The sequence below is a fragment of the Somniosus microcephalus genome, chromosome 31, assembly GCF_052327205.1.
Source record: "Somniosus microcephalus isolate GS21.2 chromosome 31, FLI_Smic_1.0, whole genome shotgun sequence".
Classification (NCBI taxonomy): domain Eukaryota; kingdom Metazoa; phylum Chordata; class Chondrichthyes; order Squaliformes; family Somniosidae; genus Somniosus; species Somniosus microcephalus.
This window is the reverse complement of record NC_141017.1, coordinates 13,515,680-13,539,339: the sequence shown is the minus strand read 5'-3', so window position 1 is coordinate 13,539,339 and position 23,660 is coordinate 13,515,680. Positions and strand designations below refer to the sequence as shown.

The window sequence follows — 23,660 nt, the reverse complement described above, 5'->3', positions numbered from 1 at the left end:
GTTGTAGTATAGTGCCCAGTGTGAGATACGCAGTGATGCCAACCAATGTCCCTGCTGATTTTTTTTGGGTGCGCGGCCCAGTCAAATTATCGCACGTGGGTGTTTTTTTCCCTTTAAAAGCCGGCGAACGGTTTGTCCGGGACGTCCAGACCGCTGCGTGGCCGCGCTGCTTAACAGGAGCGTTGATGTCAACCCCACCGTGTCTCAAATAATGGGACAATCGCTTAAAAATCATGAGATTTTTCGAACATTAACCAATATAGACTTACGGTTTGTTTATAAACCTCATTTGTGGCTTTATTTAATCTCTAGCAGCTCTTTACAAAAACTATATCGCTGCATCTGAAAATGCTTTACGAAAAACCTTTTAAACATCCTACCCGTTATCACCACCCCTCACCTGGTGCCCAACACAACCAGCACAGAGTGCAGCCCTTTGCAGCTACCAATCAAAGGTATTCAGTCAATAAAATATTTTCAGAAGGCTTTTGATAAAGTCCCACATAAGAGGTTAGTGTGCAAAATTAAAGCCCATGGGATTGGGGGTAATATACTGACATGGATTGAAAATTGGTTAATAGACAGGAAGAGGGTAGTAATAGATGGGTGTTTTTCGGGGTGGCAGGTGGTGACTAGTGGGGTACCGCAGGGATCAGTGCTTAGGCCCCAGCTATTCACAATATATATCAATGATTTGGATGACGACACAAAACTAGGTGGGGCTTTGAGGAGGACGCAAAGAGGCTTCAAGGCGATTTAGACAAGTTGAGTGACTGGGCAAATACATGCAGTATAACATGGATAAATGTGAAGTTATCCACTTCGGTAGGAAAAACAGAAAGACAGTATTATTTAAATGGTGGTAGATTGGGAAATGTTGAAGTACAAAGGGACCTGGGTGCCCTTGTACACCAGTCACAAAGCAAACATGCAGGAAGCAGTTAGGAAGGCAAGAGGATTTGAGTACAGGAACAAAGATGTCTTACTACAGTTATACAGGGCCTTGGAGAGACCACACCTGGAGTACTGTGTGCAGTTTTGGTCTCCTTACCTAAGAAATGATATACTTGCCATAGAGGGAGTGCAGCGAAGGTTCACCAGACTGATTCCTGGGATGGCAGGACTGTCGTGTGAGGAGAGATTGGGTCGACTAGGCCTGTATTCACTAGAGTTTAGAAGGATGAGAGGGGATCTCATTGAAACGTATAAAATTCTGACAGGGCTAGACAGACTGGATGCAGGGAGGAGGTTTCACCTGGCTGGGGGGGTCTAGAATGAGGGGTCACAGTCTCAGGATACGTGGTAGGACAGTTAGGACTGAGATGAGGAGAAATGTCTTCACTCAGAGGGTGGTGAACCTGTGGAATTCTCTACCACAGAAGGCTGTGGAGGCCAAGTCACTGAATATATTTAAGAAGGAGATAGATAGATTTCTAGACACAAAAGGCATCAAGGGGTATGGGGAGAGAGCGGGAATATGATATTGAGATAGAGGATCAGCCATGATCATATTGAATGGCGGAGCAGGCTCGAAGGGCCGAATGGCCGACTCCTGCTCTTCTATGTTTCTATCCCTCGAGAACCCTATAAAAAGAAAGACTTGCATTTATATAGCGCCTTTCACGACCACCGGACGTCTCAAAGCGCTTTACAGCCAATGAAGTACTTTTTGAAGTGTAGTCACTGTTGTAATGTGGGAAACGTGGCAGCCAATCTGCGCACAGCAAGCTCCCACAAACAGCACTGTGATAATGACCAGATAATCTGTTGTTGTTATTATGTTGGTTGAGGGATAAATATTGGCCAGGACACCTGGTATAACTCCCCTGCTCTTCTTCAATAGTGCCATGGGATCTTTTACGTCCACCTGAGAGAGCAGACGGGGCCTCGTCTCATCCGAAAGACGGCACCTCCGACAGTGCAGCGCTCCCTCAGCACTGCACTGGGAGTGTCAGCCTAGCTTTATGTGCTCAAGTCCCTGGAGTGGGACTTGAACCCACAACCTTCTGACTCCGAGGCGAGTTGTGCTGCCCACTGAGCCACAGCTGACATCAACTATGCTGTCCATCCAACTTTAACTTGAACTATTAAAATCAGCAGTGATGGAGACCAATGTTCCCTTTAAGCTGCGCTGCGCTCTGGACCTCCCTCGTAACCGCCTCACGGGCTTTTAAATGGAAAAACCGCACGAGCGGAATTTTGAATGGGCCACGCAGCCCGTTAAAGGGGCCGCACCGTCCAAAGAAAAATGAGCGGGAACATTGATGGACGCTATTTGCTCCATTGTGCCATATTTTGGTACTAACCTTTCAACTGGGGCTATCCAATCCCATTTCCTTTACCCATCTGATTTTGTATTCATCCCTTTTCAAATACTTATCCAATTTCCTTCTAAGTAATGCTACAGCGCCTGTCTGAATAGCCACTTGTGGTGAAGCACCTTATGTTGCAACAACCCTGTGTGAAAACATAAGAACATAAGAAATAGGAGCAGGAATAGGCCACTTGGCCCCTTGAGCCTGCTCCGCCATTCAATAAGATCATGGCTGATCTTGGGTTTAAAGCCACTTCCCAGCTCGCTCCCCATAACCCTTCACTCCCAGAATCTGTCTATCTCCACCTTAAATGTATTTAATGACCCAGCCTCCACAGCTCTCTGGGGCAGAGAATTCCACAGATTTACGACCCTCTGAGAGAAGAAATTCCTCCTCATCTCAGTTCTAAAAGGGCGACCCTTTATTCTGAAACTATGCCCCCGAGTTCTAGATTTCCCCACGAGGGGAAACATCCTCTCTGCATCTACCTTGTCGAGCCCCCTCAGTATCTTATAAGTTTCAATAAGATCCCCTCTCATTCTTCTAAACTCCAATGAGTATAGGCCCAACCTGCTCAACATTTCTTTATAAGACAACCCCTTCATCTCAGGAATCAACCTCATGAATCATCTCTGAACTGCCTCTAACTTTGTCTTTGATATTAATTTTGATTGTTACCAATTCAGCAATCAATCTTTCACTATTTACCCAATCAAAACCGTTATGATTTTGGAAACCCTTTATTAGATTCCTCTAAACCTGGAGTGAGAAAACCCCTAATTTATTTGAAACTGCACGTTCCAGTACCCCCTACCTCACAGGGCTCAGCACTCAGTGCTGCTGGCGGTCAGGGCCTCCTGCTGGTCTCTCCATAATCTGGATTAATTTAAGGCTTCAATATTTGACAAGATCCCAAAAAAAGATAGGCTACGCTCTGACCGTAAAATACTCCTCATGATAGAGTTACATAGAACGTACAGCACAGAAACAGGCCATTCGGCCCAACAGGTCCATGCCGGTGTTTATGCTCCACACCAGCCTCCTCCCCACCCTATCCGCATATCTAAAGACGGCACCTCCGACAGTGCCGCAGTCCCTTGGTACTGCACCGGAACTGCCAACCCAGATTTTTGTGCCCAAGTCTTTGCTGTGGGCCTCGAACCTGCAACCTTCTAACTCCGAGGCGAGGGTGCCACCCTCTGAGCCGTGACTGACACTTCAGTGCAGCACTGGGAGGAGGGCCCACCTGCCAGTTCAGGTGGATGTAAAAGATTCCATAGCACCGTTCTTAGCACAGGTGAGCTTTCCTGGGGTCCTGGTCAACATCCATCTCTCATCCAAACACTGGTTATTTATGTCACTGCTGTTTGTGGGGCCTTGCTGTGCGCAGATTGGCTACCGCGTTTCCTACATTACAACAGTGACTACACTTCAAAATTACTTCATGGACGGTAAAGCGCTTTGGGACATCCTGAGGTGGTGAAAGACGCTCCAGAAATGCTTTCTTTCTTTCATGGTGCAGAGTCTGTTGTAGCTCCTTATCCTGAAGTCGGAACAGTTGACCTGTTGGAAGTGCTGTGTCTGTGTTTATGGTTTAGTCATTTTGTGCCAGTAATGCATTGAGTTGAATGACTGGTTAATCTGCATTGTTGGTGGCAGTTGTTGAGGGTGAAGTCTTGGCCAGGGCACCGAGGAAAGTCCCTGCTCCCTGTAGAATGGAGACACGCGACCTTTAACTCTTCACGTGAACAAGCTGAAGGAACCTTGGTTTCACAATCCACGCGAGGTGCGGCTAGTGATGTACGAAAGCCGTTCAGTCCGCACTGGAGTAACACGTCTCATGGCACAAGGAGGTGGGGCGGTCCGGGAATGGTTTGCTTGGAACTTGAGGGAGCGACAAGTGTGCCAGTGTCTGGGGTCGGGGCTTGGGGTCGAGTGGGCCGGGGGTCAGGGGTTGGGGTCGAGTGGGCCGGGGGTCAGGGGTTGGGGTCGAGTGGGCCGGGGGTCAAGTCGGCCGGGGGTCGAGTGGGCCGGGGGTCGGGCTGGGGTCGAGTGGGCCGGGGTCGAGTGGGCTGGGGGTCATGGGTTGGGGGTCGAGTGGGCCCGGGGGTCATGGGCTGGGGTCGAGTGGGCTGGGGCCGAGTGGGCTGGGGGGTCATGGGTTGGGGTCGAGTGGGCCCGGGGGTCATGGATTGGAGTAGAGTGGGCCGGGGGTCAGGGGTTGGGGTCGAGTGGGCCCGGGGGTCATGGGTTGGGGTCGAGTGGGTCGGGGGTCATGGGTTGAGGTCGAGTGGGCCAGGGGTCAGGGGTTGGGGTCGAGTGGGCCGGGGGGGGGGGTCGAGTGGGCCGGGGGCCAGGGGTTGGGGTCGAGTGGGCCGGGGGTCAAGGGCTGGGGTCGAGTGGGCCGGGGGTCGTGGGCTGGGGTCGAGTGGGCCGAGGGTCGGACTGAGAGCTCAGAAGATTGACATTTGCTGCTTTATTGAATGTGTGACTTCAGACCCTGATTGTTGGACTTTCTTTCCTGTCCATTTAGAAAGGGATAAGCTACTGACTCAAGTGAACAGTTATGGCTCCCAGGATAATGTCTACATGAACTCTCCTCGCTCCAGCCTGCCATCCCAGGCTGCATTGGACATGCAGGAGGAGGACCTGAGGAGGAAGCTGAAATATTTCTTCATGAGTCCCTGCGATAAATACCGAGCGAAAGGCCGGAAACCCTACAAACTGCTGGTGCAAATCGTCAAGCTCGTCGCAGTCACGGCACAGGTAAGGCATAACATCTGCAGCCATCCGCTGCATCGGAGTTCCACAGGTCGGAACGTAAGCTGGACTGACTCTGGGGCCTCCCTGTCCTCTGATGGTGATGTTAAACAGAAACCCTGGACTCACTGCCGTCTGTGCTCCCCAGGGGAGCTGGGATACTGGCTGTTGCCCCAGCTGATGAGCTGCATTGGTACAGGCCAGAGATCCTTCATGGTCCGTGTGGCTCGATACAATCATAGGTGGTGTGTTCATCTACACAGGTCTCTGCACTTGTTACTCATTTGTGCAAAGCGCTTTGACACGATGAGCAGTTTTATAAATTGAAGGTTTATTTACCCAGTGTTTAGGAGAACACCACCACCTCCAAGTAACGCACCATCCCGACTTGGTTGTATATTGGCTGTTCCTTCATCGTTACTGGGTCAAAATCCTAGAACCTCCTACCAACAGCACTGTGGGAGTACCTTCACCACACGGACTGCTGCGGTTCAAGAAGGCGGCTCACCACCACCTTCTTGAGGGCAACTAGGGATGGGCAATAAATGCTGGCCTTTCCAGTGATGCCTTTATCCAGAGATTTTTTTTTTTTTTTTAAGTGTGTGGCCACAGGGGTCGTGGGAGTGAGTTTAGCACATGGACATACAGACTCTGGTTCACTGACTATAATCCACTCACATCACTGCTCGTGGGAACTAAGTACTGTAATATTCTAACATGCTGCTAAATCTAAAGAGATTTGTTCTAAATCTATAGTACCTTTCACAACCTCAGGACGTCCCAAAGCACTTTACGGCCAATGAAGTAATTTTGGAGTGTAGTCCCTGTTGTAATGTGGGAAACGCGGCAGCCAATTTGCGCACAGCAAGCTCCCACAAACAGCAATGTGATAATGACAAAAAAAATCTTTTTTAGTGATGTTGATTGAGGGATAAATATTGGCCAGGACACCGGGGAGAACTCCCCTGCTCTACTTCGAAATAGTGCCATGGGATCTTTTACGTCCACGTGAGTGGGCAGAAGGGACCTCGGTTTATTGTCTCATCGAAAGACGGCACCTCCGACAGTGCAGCACTCCCTCACTACTGCACTGGAGAGTCAGCCTAGATTTTTGTGCTCAAGTCTCTGGAGTGGGACTTGAACCCACGACCTTCTGACTCCGAGGCAAGAGTGCTACTCACTGAGCTATGGCTGACACTGATTACGTGTACAGGTGCTGACAGTGAGGCACACACTGGCCGTACAATACCAGACGGGAGTGAATCGTCCCTTTTACCCGACCCAACCGTCTGGCTCAGGCGAGGGTGCTACCAACTGAGCCACAGCTGAAGGGTAGTTGGATACTGGGTTGGGCGAGTTTGGTATTTTGGTGGGTTGGGAGTGAGGTGTAGAGGGGTCAAATAGCTTGTTCTTAGTGTGTGTGTACTGTGGGGGGGAATCACGCTATATATAGGCAAGATGGACTGGGGTGGGGGCAGTAAGGTAAGGGTGCCAAGAAAACTGAGGGAGATTTATCAACATTAGATACTACATAGTGGACAACTGGAGCTGAAGACCAATAATACTGTTTACACAGGTCTGTGACAGGGAATTATACAGCGCCTTTCACGACCACCGGACGTCCCAAAGTGCTTTACAGCCAATGAAGTACTTTTGAAGTGGAGTCACTGTTGTAATGTGGGAAACGTGGCAGCCAATTTGCGCACAGCAAGCTCCCACAAACAGCAATGTGATAATGACCAGATAATCTGTTGTTGTTATGTTGGTTGAGGGATAAATATTGGCCGGGACACCCGGGATAACTCCCCTGCTCTTCTTCGAAATCGTGCCGTGGGATCTTTTACGTCCACCCGAGAGAGCAGATGGGGCCTCGGTTTAACGTCTCATCCAAAAGACGGCACCTCCGACAGTGCGGCGCTCCCTCAGCACTGCACTGGAGTGGGACTTGAACCCACAACCTTCTGACTCGGAGGCGAGTGTGCTACCCACTGAACCACAGCTGACATCGCTATTTGCGCACAGCAAGCTCCCACAAACCGCAATGAGATGAATAAGCAGAATAATTTTTTTAAACTTTTGATTGAGGGAATAAATCTTGGTCCCAAGACGAAGCAGGCTGTCTGCACTCTTTGCCAGTGCGCTCGTTGGGGCAACAAGTCCTGCCTTTATATTTATTTCATGCCCCATTTTATTAGCTCAGGAGCAAAATACTGCGGATGCTGGAAATCTGAAATAACAACAGAAAATGCGGAAACGCTCAGCGGGTCAGGCAGCATCGAGGAGAGAGAAACGGAGTCAACGTTTCGGGTTGCCATGTAGGGACGTACAAGGCTCCCTGCCACAGCCAAGCCATCACAGGAACTTGTCGAAAGTGGAAAGCATCCCCAACATGTACAAGTTTGCTCCCTACAGGACACACAGCTTGATGAGAGAGAGCCCCATTACCAGGGCAGTGAATTCATGTTTAAAAACTGATGCCTCTTGCTGTTTCCCCACAGTTGATCCTGTTTGGGTTGAGTAACCAGATGGTGGTGGATTTTACGGAGGAAAACACCATGACCTTTAAACACCTCTTCCTGAAGGATTACGCGGATGGGTTGGACGATTCCTACGCTGTGTATACACAGAGCGATGTCTACGATTCTATTTTCTACACCGTTGATCAGGTTGGTGGCTGCAGTTGGAACAGGCTTTCTTTCTCTCGTTACGAGTTGAACTCTTTCCCAGTTTTCTCTTGGTGTTATCACGCCAAACTGCAATTTCTGCTGGCAGCCCATGCTCATTATAGAAACATAGAACATAGGAGCAGGCCATTCGGCCCCTCGAGCCTGCTCCGCCATTCAATGAGATCATGGCTGATCATCCAAATTCAGTACCCTGTCCCTGCCTTTTCCCCATATCCCTTGACCCCTTTAGCCTTAAGAAATATATCCGACTCCTTCTTGAATATATTTAATGAATTGGCCTCAACTGCCTTCTGTGGTAGAGAATTCCACAGATTCACCACTCTCTGGGTGAAGAAATTCCTCCTCATCTCAGTCTTAAATGGCTTACCCCTTATCCTTAGACTGTGACCCCTGGTTCTGGACTCCCCGGCCATCGGGAGCATCTTTCCTGTGTCTAGTCCTGTTAGAATTTTATAAGTTTCAATGAGTCCACTTGCTATTTAGCAAGAACTGGATGAAAAGGTACCTCATTATAAAATAGATAGTACATAGGGTTCTACCATGTTGACAGAAAGATATAGCGTTTCACGACCTCAGCACATCCTAAAGCACTTTACAGCCAATGAAGTACTTTTTGGAGTGTAGTCACTGCTGTAATGTAGGAAACGCGGCAGCCAATTTGCACACAGCAAGCTCCCACAAGCAGCAATGAACAGATAATCTGTTGTTAGTGATGTTGGTTGAGGGATAAATATTGGCCAGGACACCGGGGAGAACTCCTCTGCTCTTTGAAGTACTGCCATGGGATCTTTTAAGTTCACCTGAGAGGGCGGACAGGGCCTCGGTTTCACTTCTCATCCAAAAGATGCACCTCTGACCGTGCAGCACTCCCTCAGCGCGGCACTGGAGTGTCAGCCTAGAATTTGTGCTCGAGTCTCTGGAGTGGGACTTGAACCCACAACCTTCTGACTCTCGGGTGAGAGTACTACCCACTGAGCCACAGCTGACAGTGCACAACACAACACTTCAGAAGGTTGTGGTTTCAGCTTGTTCTTGCCCCACGGAACTTATCTCTTCCTATCTCGACTCTATCTTTTCTCCCCTTGTTCAGTCTCTTCCCACCTACATCCGCGACTCTTCGGACGCCCTCCGCCACTTTAACAGTTTCCAGTTTCCTGGCCCCAACCGCTTCCTTTTCACCATGGACGTACAATCCCTCTACACCGCCATCCCCCACCAGGATGGCCTGAGGGCGCTCTGCTTCTTCCTTGAACAGAGGCCCGTCCAGTCCCCATCCACCACCACCCTCCTCCGCCTGGCTGAACTTGTTCTCACATTGAACAACTTCTCCTTTAACTCCACTCATTTCCTCCAAATCAAAGGTGTTGCTATGGGTACCCGCATGGGTCCTAGCTATGCCTGCCTTTTCATGGGATATGTGGAACACTCTTTGTTCCAGTCCTACTCGGGTCCCCTCCTTCACCTCTTTTTCCGATACATTGATGACTGTATTGGTGCCGTTTCCTGCTCTCGCCCCGAACTAGACAATTTCATTCACTTTGCCTCCAATTTCCACCCTTCCCTCATCTTCACATGGTCCATCTCTGACTCTTCCCTTCCCTTCCCTTCCTCGACTTCTCCGTCTCCATCTCTGGGGATAGGTTATCGACCAATATTCACTACAAGCCCACTGACTCCCACAGCTACCTGGACTACACTTCCTCCCACCCCGCCTCCTGTAAGGACTCTATTCCATTCTCCCAGTTTCTCCGCCTCCGCCGTATCTGCTCCGACGATGCCACCTTCCACACCAGTGCTTCTGACATGTCTTCCTTTTTCCGCAACCGAGGATTCCCCTCTACCGTGATTGACACGGTCGTGTCCGTTCTATCTCCCGCACTTCTGCCCTCACCCCTGCCCCTCCCTCCCGGAACCACGATAGGGTTCCCCTTGTCCTCACCTTTCACCCCACCAGCCTCCGCATTCAACGGATCATCCTCTGCCATTTCTGCCACCTCCAACGTGATCCCACCACCAAATGCATCTTCCCCTCCCCTCTCCTTTCAGCATTCCGTAGGGACCGCTCCCTCCGAGACACCCTAGTCCACTCCTCTATCACCCCCAACAGCCCTTCCCCTTCGCCTGGCACCTTCCCGTGCAAACGCGGGAGATGTAACACCTGCCCCTATACCTCCCCTCTTCCCACTGTCCAGGGCCCCAAACACCCCTTCCAGGTGAAACAGCGATTTACTTGTACTTCTTGCAATCTAGTACAGGAAACTTCACGATATCCGGCACCGGCGTGATGCCGATCTATGAAAACTTCCGGACAGACCAGCGCTAATGTTGAAGGATACGGAGGTTTTCATCTCCGTATCTGACAACAAACATTGTTGCTTAGCAACAGCTTGTAAACAGTTGGCCCGTACCTTGGAAGCATCTCTGTAGCTTAGCAACAGCTTCAGCGAGGCTTTCCAGAGACTGACTGTTTTATAAAAAAAAAATTAAAAAAAATTAAAAAATGCTAGGAGAAGAAAAAAAAAGAAAAAAAACCTAACAAAACGGCTGCTGATTTCTGCCGTTAGATCGAGGTTTCCGGCCGTACAACCTCCGGATAAACCAATGTTTCCTGTATACTGTATTCGCTGCTCACGATGCGGTGGTCTCCTCTACATTGGGGAGACCAAACGCAGATTGGGTGACCGCTTTGCGGAACACCTCCGTTCAGTCTGTAAGGGTGACCCCGAGCTTCCGGTCGCCTGTCATTTTAATTCACCGCTCCATTCCCACTTGGACCTCACCGTACTCGGCCTCTTGTATTGTTCCACGGAAGCTCAGCGTAAACTCGAGGAACAGCACCTCATCTTCCGGTTAGGCACTTTGCCGCCTTCCGGACTCAATATCAAGTTCAACAATTTCAGATCATAACCTCGGCCCCTATTACATTTTTACTTATTTTTTTCTTTCCACCCCTTTGTTTTGGGTTTTCCCCCCCCCCCTTCCTTTTTTTTCTCTCTCCCACATGGCAGCTGTCTCTCATCCTGCCAGTACACTTCACACATAATCTGAGCCCTCTTTTGTCTCCGCTGTCCTATCACCATCTCGTCTGGTTTTGAATACCTCTTAATGTCTCTTTACTTCTTTTGTTCTATCGCAGCCCTGCCTTCGATCTATTTCATTTCTTTTCCAGTTTTGAAAAAGGGTTTCGACCCGAAACGTCGACTTTAATTTCTCTCCACGGATGTTGCCTGGCCTGCTGAGTTTTTCCAGCATTTTCTGTTGTTATTTCGGATTTCCAGCATGTGCAGTATTTTGCTATCGTACTTCAGAAGGTGTGTAGCATTAGCTATACAAGACACTTTTCATAATCGGCCAATCTACTAATCAGCAGGTCAGGCAGCATCTGTGAAGAGAGAATGTTTCAGGTCAATGACCTTTCATCAGAACTGGAAAGGGTTCGAGATGTAACCGGTTTTAAGCAAATAGAGGCGGGGGGAGGGGAGGAAAGAACAAAAGAGAAGGTCTGTGATAAGGTGGAAGGCAGAAGAGACTGAATGACAAAAGGGATGATGGTGCGAGGCAAAGGTAATGGGACAAGTAAAGAAACAAAAGATGGGTCTAGAAGAGGTGTAAATGTGATTAGCAGAATCGGCACCTGCTGGCCGAAAAAATGGGGGCAAAGGTTACGATCTAAAATTGTTGAACTCAATGTGGAGTCCTGAGCATTTTACAGCCTTCCGGTCTCAACAAACCATACATAGCAGGGACCCTGGACACTTTCCCCCTCCCCAACTCTGGTGTTGAGCCAATAGTAGGAGACCATACGAGGTTAGCTAAGTGATGTTGGTTAAGGGATAAATATTGGCCAGAACCAGGGAGTGAATTTGGCCAAAGTCCCCGAACCGCCTTTTATTTAAATATAAGCAAAATTGTCAGCTTCCTTCTAGAGCATTACGCTTCAGCTTGGCTCAGCTTGTAGCACTTGGGCCGATCAGCCACAAGGTTGAGGGTTCAAATCCCACTCCGGGAGTTGAGCACATTCTGTAGGCTGACACTTGGCGGAAGTCTGCATTGTTGGAGGTGACATCAATCTGCCTGTTGAGACGAGCAGGAAGTTCTCCAGTGTCCTGGCCAACATTCGTCCCTCAACCAGCAGCACGAGAACGGGTTAACTAATCATTCAGCTCATTTGTTGTTTCTGGGACCTTGCTGTGCACAAACTGGCTGTCATTTTTGCCTCACTTTGAAAGTAACTCACTGGCCCAGAGGGTTACCTCCCAGTCTTTTGGTAATGTCGCTGTGGAATTTCCTTCCCGTGTCTCCTGAAGGTGCACAGAGCCAGCCTCGATCCCAAAGGATTGTTCTTCATGTGAACTATTCTTCAGGCAATGAGTGCCTGCAGCACCTTGCCTTTAACGTAGAAAAAAAGTACCTAGAGGCTTCAGACATGAAAGGATATAAATGGGCAATGAGCCAAAGAAAGATATTGGGAGGGGTAACCAAAAGCTTGGTCAAAGAGGAGGATCGTGAAGAAAGACAGGGAGGGGTTTGGGAGCGAAGTCCAGAGCTTGGGGGGCCTCGGCAGCTGAAAGCACGGCCCTCAGTGGTGAGGTGAAGGGATTGAGGCAGTACACAGGAGGCTGGAGTCCGGTTATTTAGCCTTGGGTTTTGGAGAGGAGGAGGTCGAAATCACAGCTTAACATGGTCCCCAGAGAACTGGCCTGTGATCATTGTCCAGTGGGCCTTGTTGGTAGGCGTGACGTGCAGACAGAGGGTGTGGAGTGGTGCTGCTCAGACAGTGAAGGGAGAGCCAGCACCATCAGGAGAAAGGGGCAAAATCCAAACACCCAGATATTCTCCTCCCCCAGATCTCGCGGGGTCCTTATCTCCTGTATCTTCTGCTCCCAGACACACACTAGTGATACTCTGAGCAAGATCCCACGGCACTATTTTGAAGAGGAGCTGGGGAGGTCTAACTGGTCAACATTTATCTCTCAACCAACATCACTAAAACTGATTATTTGATCATTTATCTCATTGCGGATTCTTGCTGTGCGCAAATTGGCTGCCGCATTTCCTACATTACAACAGTGACTACTTCAAAAAGTACTTCATTGACTGTAAAGCACTTTGGGATGTCTTGTGATTGTGAAAGGTGCTATAGAAATGAGGTTTTTTAAAATGTATTTATCGTGCCCTTCCAAGGTAACATTCTGCAACTCTTACCCTTGAGTACTTCCCTCCTTACCGATGACTTAATTTTATTTTAAATTGTGCGTCTCCATTATTTGACCACGTTTGTCAAATTGCCTGATTGCCCTGAAAGTGCAGTGGCTCGATCCTGCGTTCTATAACTGGGTGGATCTAGAGTAGCTACGGTACGGCTCGAGTGAGATGCCTTATTTTCCTTTTTTAGTACCTTGCTCTGCAAAATATGACTCTGGGACGGTACGCCTACGTGTTTGGAGGTGACGCGAATCGGACCGCTCTGCAGCTCTGCCAGCGCTTTTATAAGAAGGGCAACATCAATCCTGCAAATGACACCTTCAACATCAACCCAGAGGTGATAACAGGTGAGAGAGTCAGTGGCCGTGGCTCGTGAAACCAGCTCATCACGTTTTCTCACCCCAAGCCCATTGTCATTGTGCAGACCACTCGTGATTCGTCCGAGTGTCTCTTCATCCTCCCACCGTCCGCACTTTATAAGATTTGATTTTTGAGATGTGGATGATTCTGCGCAGGTCGGCAATTGTTCTCTTCCCCCCCACCCCCCCACCACCACCATGTGGCCATGAGAAGGTGGTGAAAGTACTCCCACCCATGTGCTGTTGGGGAGTTCCAGGATTTTGACCCAGCAACGATGAAGGATCGGGGATATATGTCCACAAGGCGGGATGGTGTGAGACTTGGGGAACTTGGAGGTGGTGGTGTTCCCATGCGCCTGCTGCCCTTGTCCTTCTAGGTGGTAGAGGTCACTGATTTGGGAAGTGCTGTCCAAGTAACCTTGGCGAGTTGCTGCAGTGCATCTTGTAGATTGTATACCCTGCAGCCACGGTACACCAGTTGGAGGGGGGCTGGCGGGAGGGGTGGAGATGGAGTCCAGTGCCAGGGGCTCTGTCCTGGATGGTGCGAGCTTCTTGAGTGCTGTTGCGTTTCACCCATCTAGGTGAGTGAGTGTTCCACCACACTCCTGACTTAAGCCCTGTAGATGATGGCAAGGCTTTGAGAGGTCAGGAGGTGAGCCCCAGAGTACCCAGCCTCTGACCTCCTCTTGTTGTCATGGTGTTGATATGCCTGGTCTAGTTTAGCTTCCAGTTTTATCTGTCTTTCCCCCCCCCCCCCCCCCCCCCCCGCAAGGTGCTGGCTCGTGCTCTGTGGGCCATGGTGTCCCCATGTACCTTTCCCGAGTGACCTTCCTTCATGTGTGAAACTAGGTGGCGAGCACCAGCAGGTTTGACTGTTGGAATTTGTAGGCCCACGTCGCCGTGTTGCTATAGGAACAGTGCTGAGCCGCAGCAAGCGACACACTTGGGCTCCCACTGGAGGGTGACTGACCCCTGTAGAACCCTGAACCCAGCGAGAATCGGCATCTTCAGGAGAGGAGGGGAGGGCATTGGGGTAACGGCTCGGGCTCTCGCTCTCCATCCTAGGTAGGATCACCCTTTATGCTGTAATTTCTCATCTACATGCTGCCCCTTGGCGACATCATCTGAAAACACAGCATCAGTTTCCACACGTACGCTGACGACACCCAGCTCTACCTCACCACCACTTCTCTCGACCCCTCCACGGTCTCTAAATTGTCAGACTGCTTGTCCGACATACAGTTCTGGATGAGCAGAAATTTTCTCCAATTAAATATTGGGAAGACCGAAGCCATTGTTTTCAATCCCCGCCACAAACTCCATTCCCTAGCCACTGACTCCATCCCTCTCCCTAACATCTGTCTGAGGCTGAACCACACTGTTCGCAACCTTGGTGTCATATTTGACCCTGAAATGAGCTTCCGACCACATATCCGCAGCATAACTAAGACCGCCTAATTCCACCTCTGTAACATCGCCCGTCTCCGCCCTTGCCTCAGCTCATCCGCTGCTGAAGCCGTCATCCATGCCTTTGTTACCTCTAGACTTGACTATTCCAACGCACTCCTGGCTGGCCTCCCACATTCTACCCTACGTAAACTTGAGGTGATCCAAAACTCGGCTGCCCGTGTCCTAACTCGCACCAAGTCCCGTTCACCCATCACCCCCTGTGCTCGCTAACCTACATTGGCTCCTGCTTAATCAGCGCCTCGATTTCAAAATTCTCATCCTTGTTTTCAAATCCCTCTGTGGCCTCACCCCTCCTTATCTCTGGAATCTCCTGCAGCCCCACAACCCCTGAGATATCTGTGCTCCTCTAATTCTGCCCTCCTGAGCATCCCCGATTTCAATCGCTCAACCATTGGTGGCCGTGCCTTCAGCTGCCTAGGCCCTAAGCTCTGGAATTCCCTCCCTAAACCTCTCCGCCTCGCTACCCCTCTCTCCTCCTTTAAGACGCTCCTTAAAACCTACCTCTTTGACCAAGCTTTTGGCCACCTGTCCTAATATCTCCTTATGTGGCTCGGTGTCGAATTGTGTTTGATAATCGCTCCCGTGAAGCGACTTGGGATGTTTTGCTACATTAACGGTGCTGTATGAATACAAGTTGTGGTTGAATGACTGGCAGTGCAAGGGGCTCGACGTGTTACTGCGATTGGGTTTCTTGCATTCTTTGTAGATAATTCTACTCCTTTTCTTGCAGAGTGCGTGAGTGTGAGCCCCAGCCCCCACATCCACCCCAGAGAGAGAGAGACGCAGACGTACAGGAACTTCACACTGAAATTCTACAAGTAAAGTCATCCTCGTTTTAAAATAAGATTTGTGATTTATTTCATTGAACCCAGTTTGATCGGCTGCATGCAGTTGTTAGCCTGAATATGTAACTCCATTGGTCAGACCAAGAGCTAGTGATGAGGCTGTATAAAACTTAGAGTTAGAGCACTAAGTGCAACATTGGGCTCTGTGCAACATTGGGCTCTGCACTACAGGAAAGATGTTGAGGTTTTAGAGGGTACAGAGCAGATTCACGAGGGTGCTGTCTGGTATGAGGAAATACAAATAGGAAGGACTTGAAAACCTGCCGCTTTTTCCATTCGAACAACTCTGATTACTGTGTGATAGAATAGTGTGTCAAATCATGAAAGGATGGGACTGGATAGATGGACACAGACTGCCAGCACGAGGCAGTACCAGATTAAATGTGGGCGATTTCGAACAGAGGGCAGGAGAAACTTCTTCACACAGAGAGTTGTACGGCTGTGGAATTCACTCCCAGGGTTAGTGGTCGAGGCAGAAATTGTAGCCAGATTCAAAGTTAAATTGAATTAGTGTTAAAGTGGTTCCCCCACTCTCGGCAGCACCCCTCCTTTTAAATCTGTGTAGTACACGGCACGGTGGTTGTTGCCAATGGGTAGGGATGCTTGTCACCAGACACTTCGTAGAATGTACAGCACAGAAACAGGCCATTCGGCCCAACTGGCCTGTGCCTCCTCCCAACCTGCTTCATCTAACTGTATCTGCATACCTTCTGTTCCTTTCTCGTACTTCCGTAGCTTCCCTTTAAATACATCTAATATTTTCGCCTCAACCACTCCTTGTAGCGAGTTCCACATTCTAACCACTCTCTGGGTAAAGTTTCTCCTGATTTCTTTATTGGATTTATTAGTGACTATGGCCCCTATTTTGAATATATAATATGTCGATACTGATCATCTCCGAGGTCCTACCGCGGTCAACGTCCCAGTATGCACTGGAAGCCATTTGAATCATAGAAAGTTACAGCACGGAAGGAGGCCATTTCGGCCCATCGTGTCCGCGCCGGCCAGCAACGAGCTATCCAGCCTAATCCCACTCCCCAGCTCTTGGTCCGTAGCCCTGCAGGTTACAGCATCCCAAGTGCACATCCAAGTACAGGAAACTCTTTGGTATCCGGCACCGACGGGACCGGCGTGTTGCCGGTTGATCAAAAATTCCGGATGACGGAGAGGGTTATCTACCGAGGCTATTTTTAACAAAGAAAAATTAAAAAATCAAGAAATGTGCGGTATACAGTAATTGGGTACTCACCTACAGAATGTTGTGTTAAATGGATGGTGGAAGATGCTCGATTAAGTACAGTACTGCCAGTTGAGGGTAATGCAATGCAATGACTACCGGCAGCGTGGGAGAGTCGGACTCCTGTTATTGAGGTGTTCCGACTTCCGACGGCACCAGCCGAGTAGTGGCAGTTTGGAGAACTACCCCCACTGACTAACTCGGCCACCGCGGGAGACTCGGACTCGGCAACATTGACGGTTATTGAGGTGTTGTTTTCAGTGTGAGAATTTTGCCGGTTAATAGAGAATTCCGGAAATTTAGGTGCCGTTTAAATGAGAGTTTCCTGTACTTTTTAAATGTGGCTAGGGTTCCTGCCTCTACCACCCTTTAAGGCCGTGAGTTCCAGACCCCCACAACCCTCTGGGTGAAGAAATTTCCCCTCAAATCCTCTCTAAATCTTCCACCAATTACTTTAAATCTGTGCCCCCTGGTTTTTGACCCCTCTGCTAAGGGAAATAGGTCCTTTCTATTCACTTTATCTAGGCCCCTCATAATTTTATACACCTCAATAAAGTCTCCCCTCAGCCTCCTCTGTTCCAAGGAAAACAGACCCAGCCTATCCAGTCTTTTCTCATAGCTACGATTCTCTACCCCAGGCCACATCCTTGTAAATCTCCTCTGTACCCTCTCTAGTGCAATCACATCTTTCCTGTAATGTGGTGACCAGAACTGCTCGCAGTACTCTAGCTGAGGCCTAACTAGTGTTTTATACAGTTGAAGCATAACCCTCCTGCTCTTGTATTCTATGCCATGGCTAATAAAGGAAAGCATTCCGTATGCTGCCTTAACTACCTTATCTACCTGGCCTGCTACCTTCAGGGATCTGTGGACATGCACTCCAAGGTCCCTTTGTTCCTCTACACTACTCAGTGTCCTACCATTTAATGTGTATTCCCTTTCCTTGTTAGCCCTCCCCAAATGCATTACCTCACACTTCTCTGGATTGAATTCCATTTGCCACTGTTCTGCCCACCTGACCAATTTATTGATATCTTCCTGCAGTCTACAGCTTCCTTCTTCAGTATCAACCACACAGCTGATTTTAGTATCATCTGGAAACTTCTTAACCATACCTCCTATATTCAAGTCTAGATCATTGATATATACCACAAAAAGCCAGGGACCTAGTGCTGAGCCCTGCGGAACCCCACTGGAAACAGCTTTCCAGTCACAAAAACACCCTTCGACCATTACTCTCTGCTTCCTGCCTCCGAGCCAGTTTTGAATCCAACTTGACACTTTGCCCTGGATCGCATGGGCTTTTACTTTCGTGACCAGTCTGCCATGTGGAACCTTATCAAAACCCTTGCTGAAGTCCATATACACTACATCAAACGCACTACCCCATCTACCCTCCTTGTTACCACCTCAAAAAATTCAATCAAGTTTGTCAGACACAACCTTCCCTTAACAAATAACAACAGAAAATGCTGGAAAAACTCAGTAGGCCAGGCAACATCCGTGGAGAGAGAAATAGTCAATGTTTCGGGTTGAAACCCTTCTACAGAACCTTAACCATACCCCCTATATTCAAGTCTGGATCATTGATATATATCACAAAAAGCAAGGGACGTAGTACTGAGCCCTTAACAAATCCGCTACCCTTGCACCCGCTGGCCTTTGGCAGGCCTCTCTCACTGGTGTCTGTCCTCATCCCTCCCAGCTGGGAGCTATTGCAAAAGCTCTCCATCCCTGTAGGGGCGGGGGGGGTGGGGGGGTGCGGTGGGGAGACCAGTGTCTTGAAGCGTTCCTGATGTTGGCTGTAGAGGAAGCACCGCTCGGGACTGCAGCCCTCAAGCGAGTTCATGAGTTACCCTGGACAGCCCCGTTTCCCCTTCGCATTGGAGCACATTGGGATCAGACTGGTGGGGTGAGACCGGAGCCTCGCTCTCGGTTTAACCTGTACAGTGTTCCTGTACCTAAGATGAGGTTTTGCTGGCAATGTTGCTGAGGCAGTTAAGTACTGCCCTGTGTGGAACAGACCAGGAGGATGCCTGCGTCAGTCCCTGCTGCGTGCTAAGTTAGCTGGGATGACTGGTTTCGAATGAGGACAGGGTGTGATAAAGCTTGCCAACACGTTCTGCCTCGGGCTATCTTGAAGAATGGCACTGGTGCGAGCTAAAGGTGTGTGCCCATACCCCAGTGAGAGTCTGTGCCCTCAGGAGAGGAGGGGACCTGTACCCCAGTGAGAGTCCGTGCCCTCTGGAGAGATGGGGACCTGTACCCCAGTGAGAGTCCGTGCCCTCTGGAGAGATGGGGACCTGTACCCCAGTGAGAGTCCTGCCCTCAGGAGAGATGGGGACCTGTACCCCAGTGAGAGTCCGTGCCCTCAGGAGAGATGGGGACCTGTACCCCAGTGAGAGTCCGTGCCCTCAGGAGAGATGGGGACCTGTACCCCAGTGAGAGTCCTGCCCTCGGGAGAGGGGGGGGACCTTTACCCCAGTGAGAGTCAGTGCCCTCAGGAGAGATGGGGACCTGTACCCCAGTGAGAGTCCGCACCATCAGGAGATATGGGGACCTGTACCCCAGTGAGATTCCGTGCCCTCGGGAGAGGGGGGGACCTTTACCCCAGTGCGAGTCAGCACCATCAGGAGAGGAGGGGACTGTACCCCAGTGAGAGTCAGTGGCCTTGTGAGATGAGGGGACTGTACCCCAGTGAGGGTCAGTGCCCTTGGGAGAGGAGGGGACTGTACCCCAGTGAGAGTCAGAGCCCTCAGGAGATGAGGGGACCTGTACCCCAGTGAGAGTCCGCACCATCAGGAGAGGAAGGGACCTTTACCCCAGTGAGTGTCAGAGTCCTCTGGAGATGAGGGGACCTGTACCCCAGTGAGAGTCAGGAGAGAAGGGAGAAGTAGCTGTTTAAATAAAGTGGTATTGAGTTGACCAGAGACACTTCAGATTGTTTTAGTGGGTCTGGAATCTTGGATGGTGAAGACCCTGTCTCAATTGAACCAGTTACGGATAGCCTGATTTGGGCCTGATGAAAAGTTTAGACCTCACTCTCTTTTAAGGGCGGGTTGGCCTGATGTTTGGCGACACACTCCAGGGCGTGTGAACCAGACCCCCAGCCTAACACTGGACTGAAACCGGACGCACGTGGAACCTGGAAGCAAGCCCAGTGAGGCGGACTAGCACGTTCTTAGAGAAGTGGAACGTCTACAGGTTTCCGACAAGCCTTTGATGGTTTGACTCTTGATTGGCCATGTGAACATTGCATAAGGAACTGTTGTGATGCGACAGCCCAGATGTCCCACTCCCTCTGGTCACCTGTCTTCAGCTCGGCCCCCCCAGTTGCTCCCGGGCTTGAGTCCTGAGTTTTATTTTCCAAGAAAGGGAGAACTGTGTTGCCTACCCGGTGCCAGGGTTAAGGACATCTCCTCTGGGCTGGACAGAAACTTGGAGTGGGAGGGGGAGGATCCAGTTGTCGTGGTCCATGTTGGTACCAACGACATAGATAGGACAAGGAAGGAGGTTCTGCTGAGGGAGTTTGAGCAGCTAGGGGCCAAATTAAAAAGCAGAACCACAAGGGTAATAATCTCTGGATTATTACCTGAGCCACGAGCGAATTTGGCTAGGACAAATAAAATAAGAGAGTTAAATGCGTGGCTCAAAGACTGGTGTGGGAGAAATGGGTTTTGCTTCCTGGGACACTGGCACCAGTACTGGGACAGGAGGGAGCTGTTCCGTTGGGACGGGCTTCACTTGGCCAGTGCTGGGACTAGAGTCCTGGCGGATCATATAACTAGGGCTGTAGAGAGGGCTTTAAACTAACTAGTGGGGGGGAGGTTCCCAGAGAGCAAATAATACAAACGACAACAGAGAAGGTCATAGACTTAGGTAGCAGTGGGGAAATTAAAAACCAGAGCGTGTCAGGAAGGGGTAGAAGGTGTGGAGTAAAAGGTAAAGTAATAAAAAGGGCAATAGCAGGAACTAAGTGTCACAAAACATATTTGAAAGTTCTCTATCTGAATGCACGTAGCATTCGTAACAAAATAGACGAGTTAAAGGCACAAATAGCTACATATGGGTATAATCTTGTGGCCATTACAGAAACATGGCTGCAGGGTGACAATGCCTGGGAATTAAACATACCAGGTTATTTAACAATCAGGAAGGACAGGCAGGAAGGAAGGGGAGGTGGGGTGGCTATGCTAATAAAGGAAGGAATCACTGTAATACAGAGAAATGATATTGGGTCAAAGGATCAGGATAATGAAACAGTTTGGGTGGAGATAAGGAATAATAAGGGGAAAAAAACACTAGTGGGTGTAGTATATAGGCCTCCGAACAGTCGCAACTCGGTTGGACGGAGTATCAATCAGGAAATAGTTGAGGCTTGTAATAAGGGAACATCTATAATTATGGGGGATTTTAACTATCATATAAATTGGACGAATCAAATTGGGCAGGGCTGCCTTGAGGATGAGTTCATTGAGTGTATTAGGGATGGGTTTCTTGAGCAGTATGTAACTGAACCAACCAGGGGGCAAGCAACCTTAGATCTGGTCCTGTGTAACGAGACAGGATTAATTAAAAATGTCCTAGTAAAGGATCCCCTTGGAATGAGTGACCATAACATGGTTGAATTCCATATTCAGTTAGAGGGTGAGGAGGCTGTATCTCAAACAAGCGTGCTAAGCTTAAAGGAGACTATGAAGGTATGAGAGCGGAATTGAGTAAAGTGGATTGGGAAAATAGGTTAAAGGATAAGACTATACATGATCAGTGGTGTACATTTAAGGAGTTATTTTACAAATTCCAAAAAAAGTATATTCCACTGAGGAAAAAAAGGGTGTAAAAGAAAAGACAGCCATCCGTGGCTAAGTAAAGAAATTAAGGATAGTATTCGACTAAAAACAAGGGCATATAAGGTAGCCAAATCTAGTGGGAGGATAGAGGATTGGGAAAACTTTAAAAGACAGCAAAAAATAACAAAAAGATTGATTAAGAAAGGGAAGATACATTATGAAAGTAAATTAGCAAAAAATATAAAGACAGATAGTAAGAGTTTTTATAGTTATATAAAAAGAAAAAGGGTGGCTAAAGTAAATGTTGGTCCCTTAGAGGATGAGACCGGGAAATTAATGGTGGGAAATATGGAGATGGCAAAAACACTGAATGAATATTTTACATCAGTCTTTACAGTAGAGGACACCAAGAATATCCCAACACTTGACAAGCAGGGGGCTATAGGGGGGGAGGAGCTAAATACGATTAAAATCACTAAGGAAGTAGTACTTGGTAAAATAATGGGACTCAAGGCGGATAAATCACCTGGACCTGATGGCTTACATCCCAGGGTTTTGAGGGAAGTGGCGGTAGGGATTGTGGATGCATTGGTAATAATCTTCCAAAACTCCCTGGACTCAGCAAAGGTCCCGGCAGACTGGAAAACTGCTAATGTAACACCCTTATTTAAAAAGGGCAGTAGACAGAAGGCTGGAAACTATAGACCGGTTAGCCTAACATCTGTGGTAGGTAAAATTTTGGAGTCCATTATTAAGGAGACAGTAACAGGACATTTGGATAATCATAATTTAATAAGACAAAGTCAGCATGGTTTTATGAAGGGGAAGTCATGTTTGACAAATTTGCTGGAGTTCTTTGAGGAAGTAACATATAGGGTGGATAAAGGTGAACCAGTGGACGTAGTGTATTTAGACTTCCAAAAGGCATTTGACAAGGTGCCACACAAAAGATTATTGCTTAAGATAAAAAATCACGGGATTGGGGGTAATATTCTGGCATGGATAGAGGATTGGCTATCTAACAGAAGGCAGAGAGTTGGGATAAATGGTTCATATTCAGACTGGCAATCAGTAACCAGTGGTGTTCCACAGGGGTCAGTGCTGGGTCCCCAACTCTTTACAATCTATATTAACGATTTGGAGGAGGGGACCGAGTGTAACACGTCAAAGTTTGCAGATGATACTAAGATGGGAGGGAAAGTAGTGAGTGAGGAGGACATAAAAAACCTGCAAGGGGACATAGACAGGCTAAGTAAGTGGGCAGAGATTTGGCAGATGGAATACAATACTGGAAAGTGTGAGGTTATGCACTTTGGCAGGAAAAATCGTAGAGCAAGTTATTATCTTAATGGCAAGAAACTTGAAAGTACTGAAGTACAAAGGGATCTGGGGGTCCTGGTGCACGAAACTCAAAAGGTTAGTATGCAGGTGCAGCAAGTGATTAAGAAGGCCAATGGAATGTTGGCTTTCATTGCTAGGGGGATAGAATATAAAAATAGGGAGGTATTGCTTCAGTTGTACAAGGTATTGGTGAGACCGCACCTGGAATACTGCATACAGTTTTGGTGTCCATACTTAAGAAAGGACATACTTGCTCTCGAGTCAGTACAAAGAAGGTTCACTCGATTAATCCCGGGGATGAGGGGATGGACATATGAGGAGAGGTTGAGTAGATTGGGACTCTACTCATTGGAGTTCAGAAGAATGAGAGGCGATCTTATTGAAACATATAAGATTATGAAGGGGTTGGATCGGGTGGATGCAGGGAGGATGTTCCAGATGATGGGTGAAACTAGAACTAGGGGGCATAGTCTTAGAATAAGGGGCTGCTCTTTCAAAACTGAGATGAGGAGGAACTACTTCACTCAGAGGGTGGTAGGTCCATGGAATATGCTGCCCCAAAAAGCTGTCGAAGCTACATCATTACATAAATTTAAAACAGAAATAGACAGTTTCCTAGTAGAAAAGGGAATTAAGGGTTACGGGGAGCGG

General features: G+C 48.7%; 1 protein-coding gene across 1 annotated transcript in view; it reads left to right on the top strand.

Moving 5' to 3' along the window:
- Positions 1 to 352: 352 nt before the first annotated feature.
- mcoln1a (mucolipin TRP cation channel 1a) overlaps positions 353 to 23,660 on the top strand; it is a gene marked incomplete at its 5' end in the record, with an annotated part of 66,761 nt that continues 43,453 nt past the window's right edge. Inside the window, 5 exons of the mRNA XM_085971539.1 lie at positions 353 to 455; positions 4,849 to 5,081; positions 7,574 to 7,741; positions 13,158 to 13,314; positions 15,527 to 15,614. Of these exons, the coding sequence (XP_085827665.1) occupies positions 353 to 455; positions 4,849 to 5,081; positions 7,574 to 7,741; positions 13,158 to 13,314; positions 15,527 to 15,614 (749 nt within the window). The remainder of the gene's footprint in view (positions 456 to 4,848; positions 5,082 to 7,573; positions 7,742 to 13,157; positions 13,315 to 15,526; positions 15,615 to 23,660) is intronic.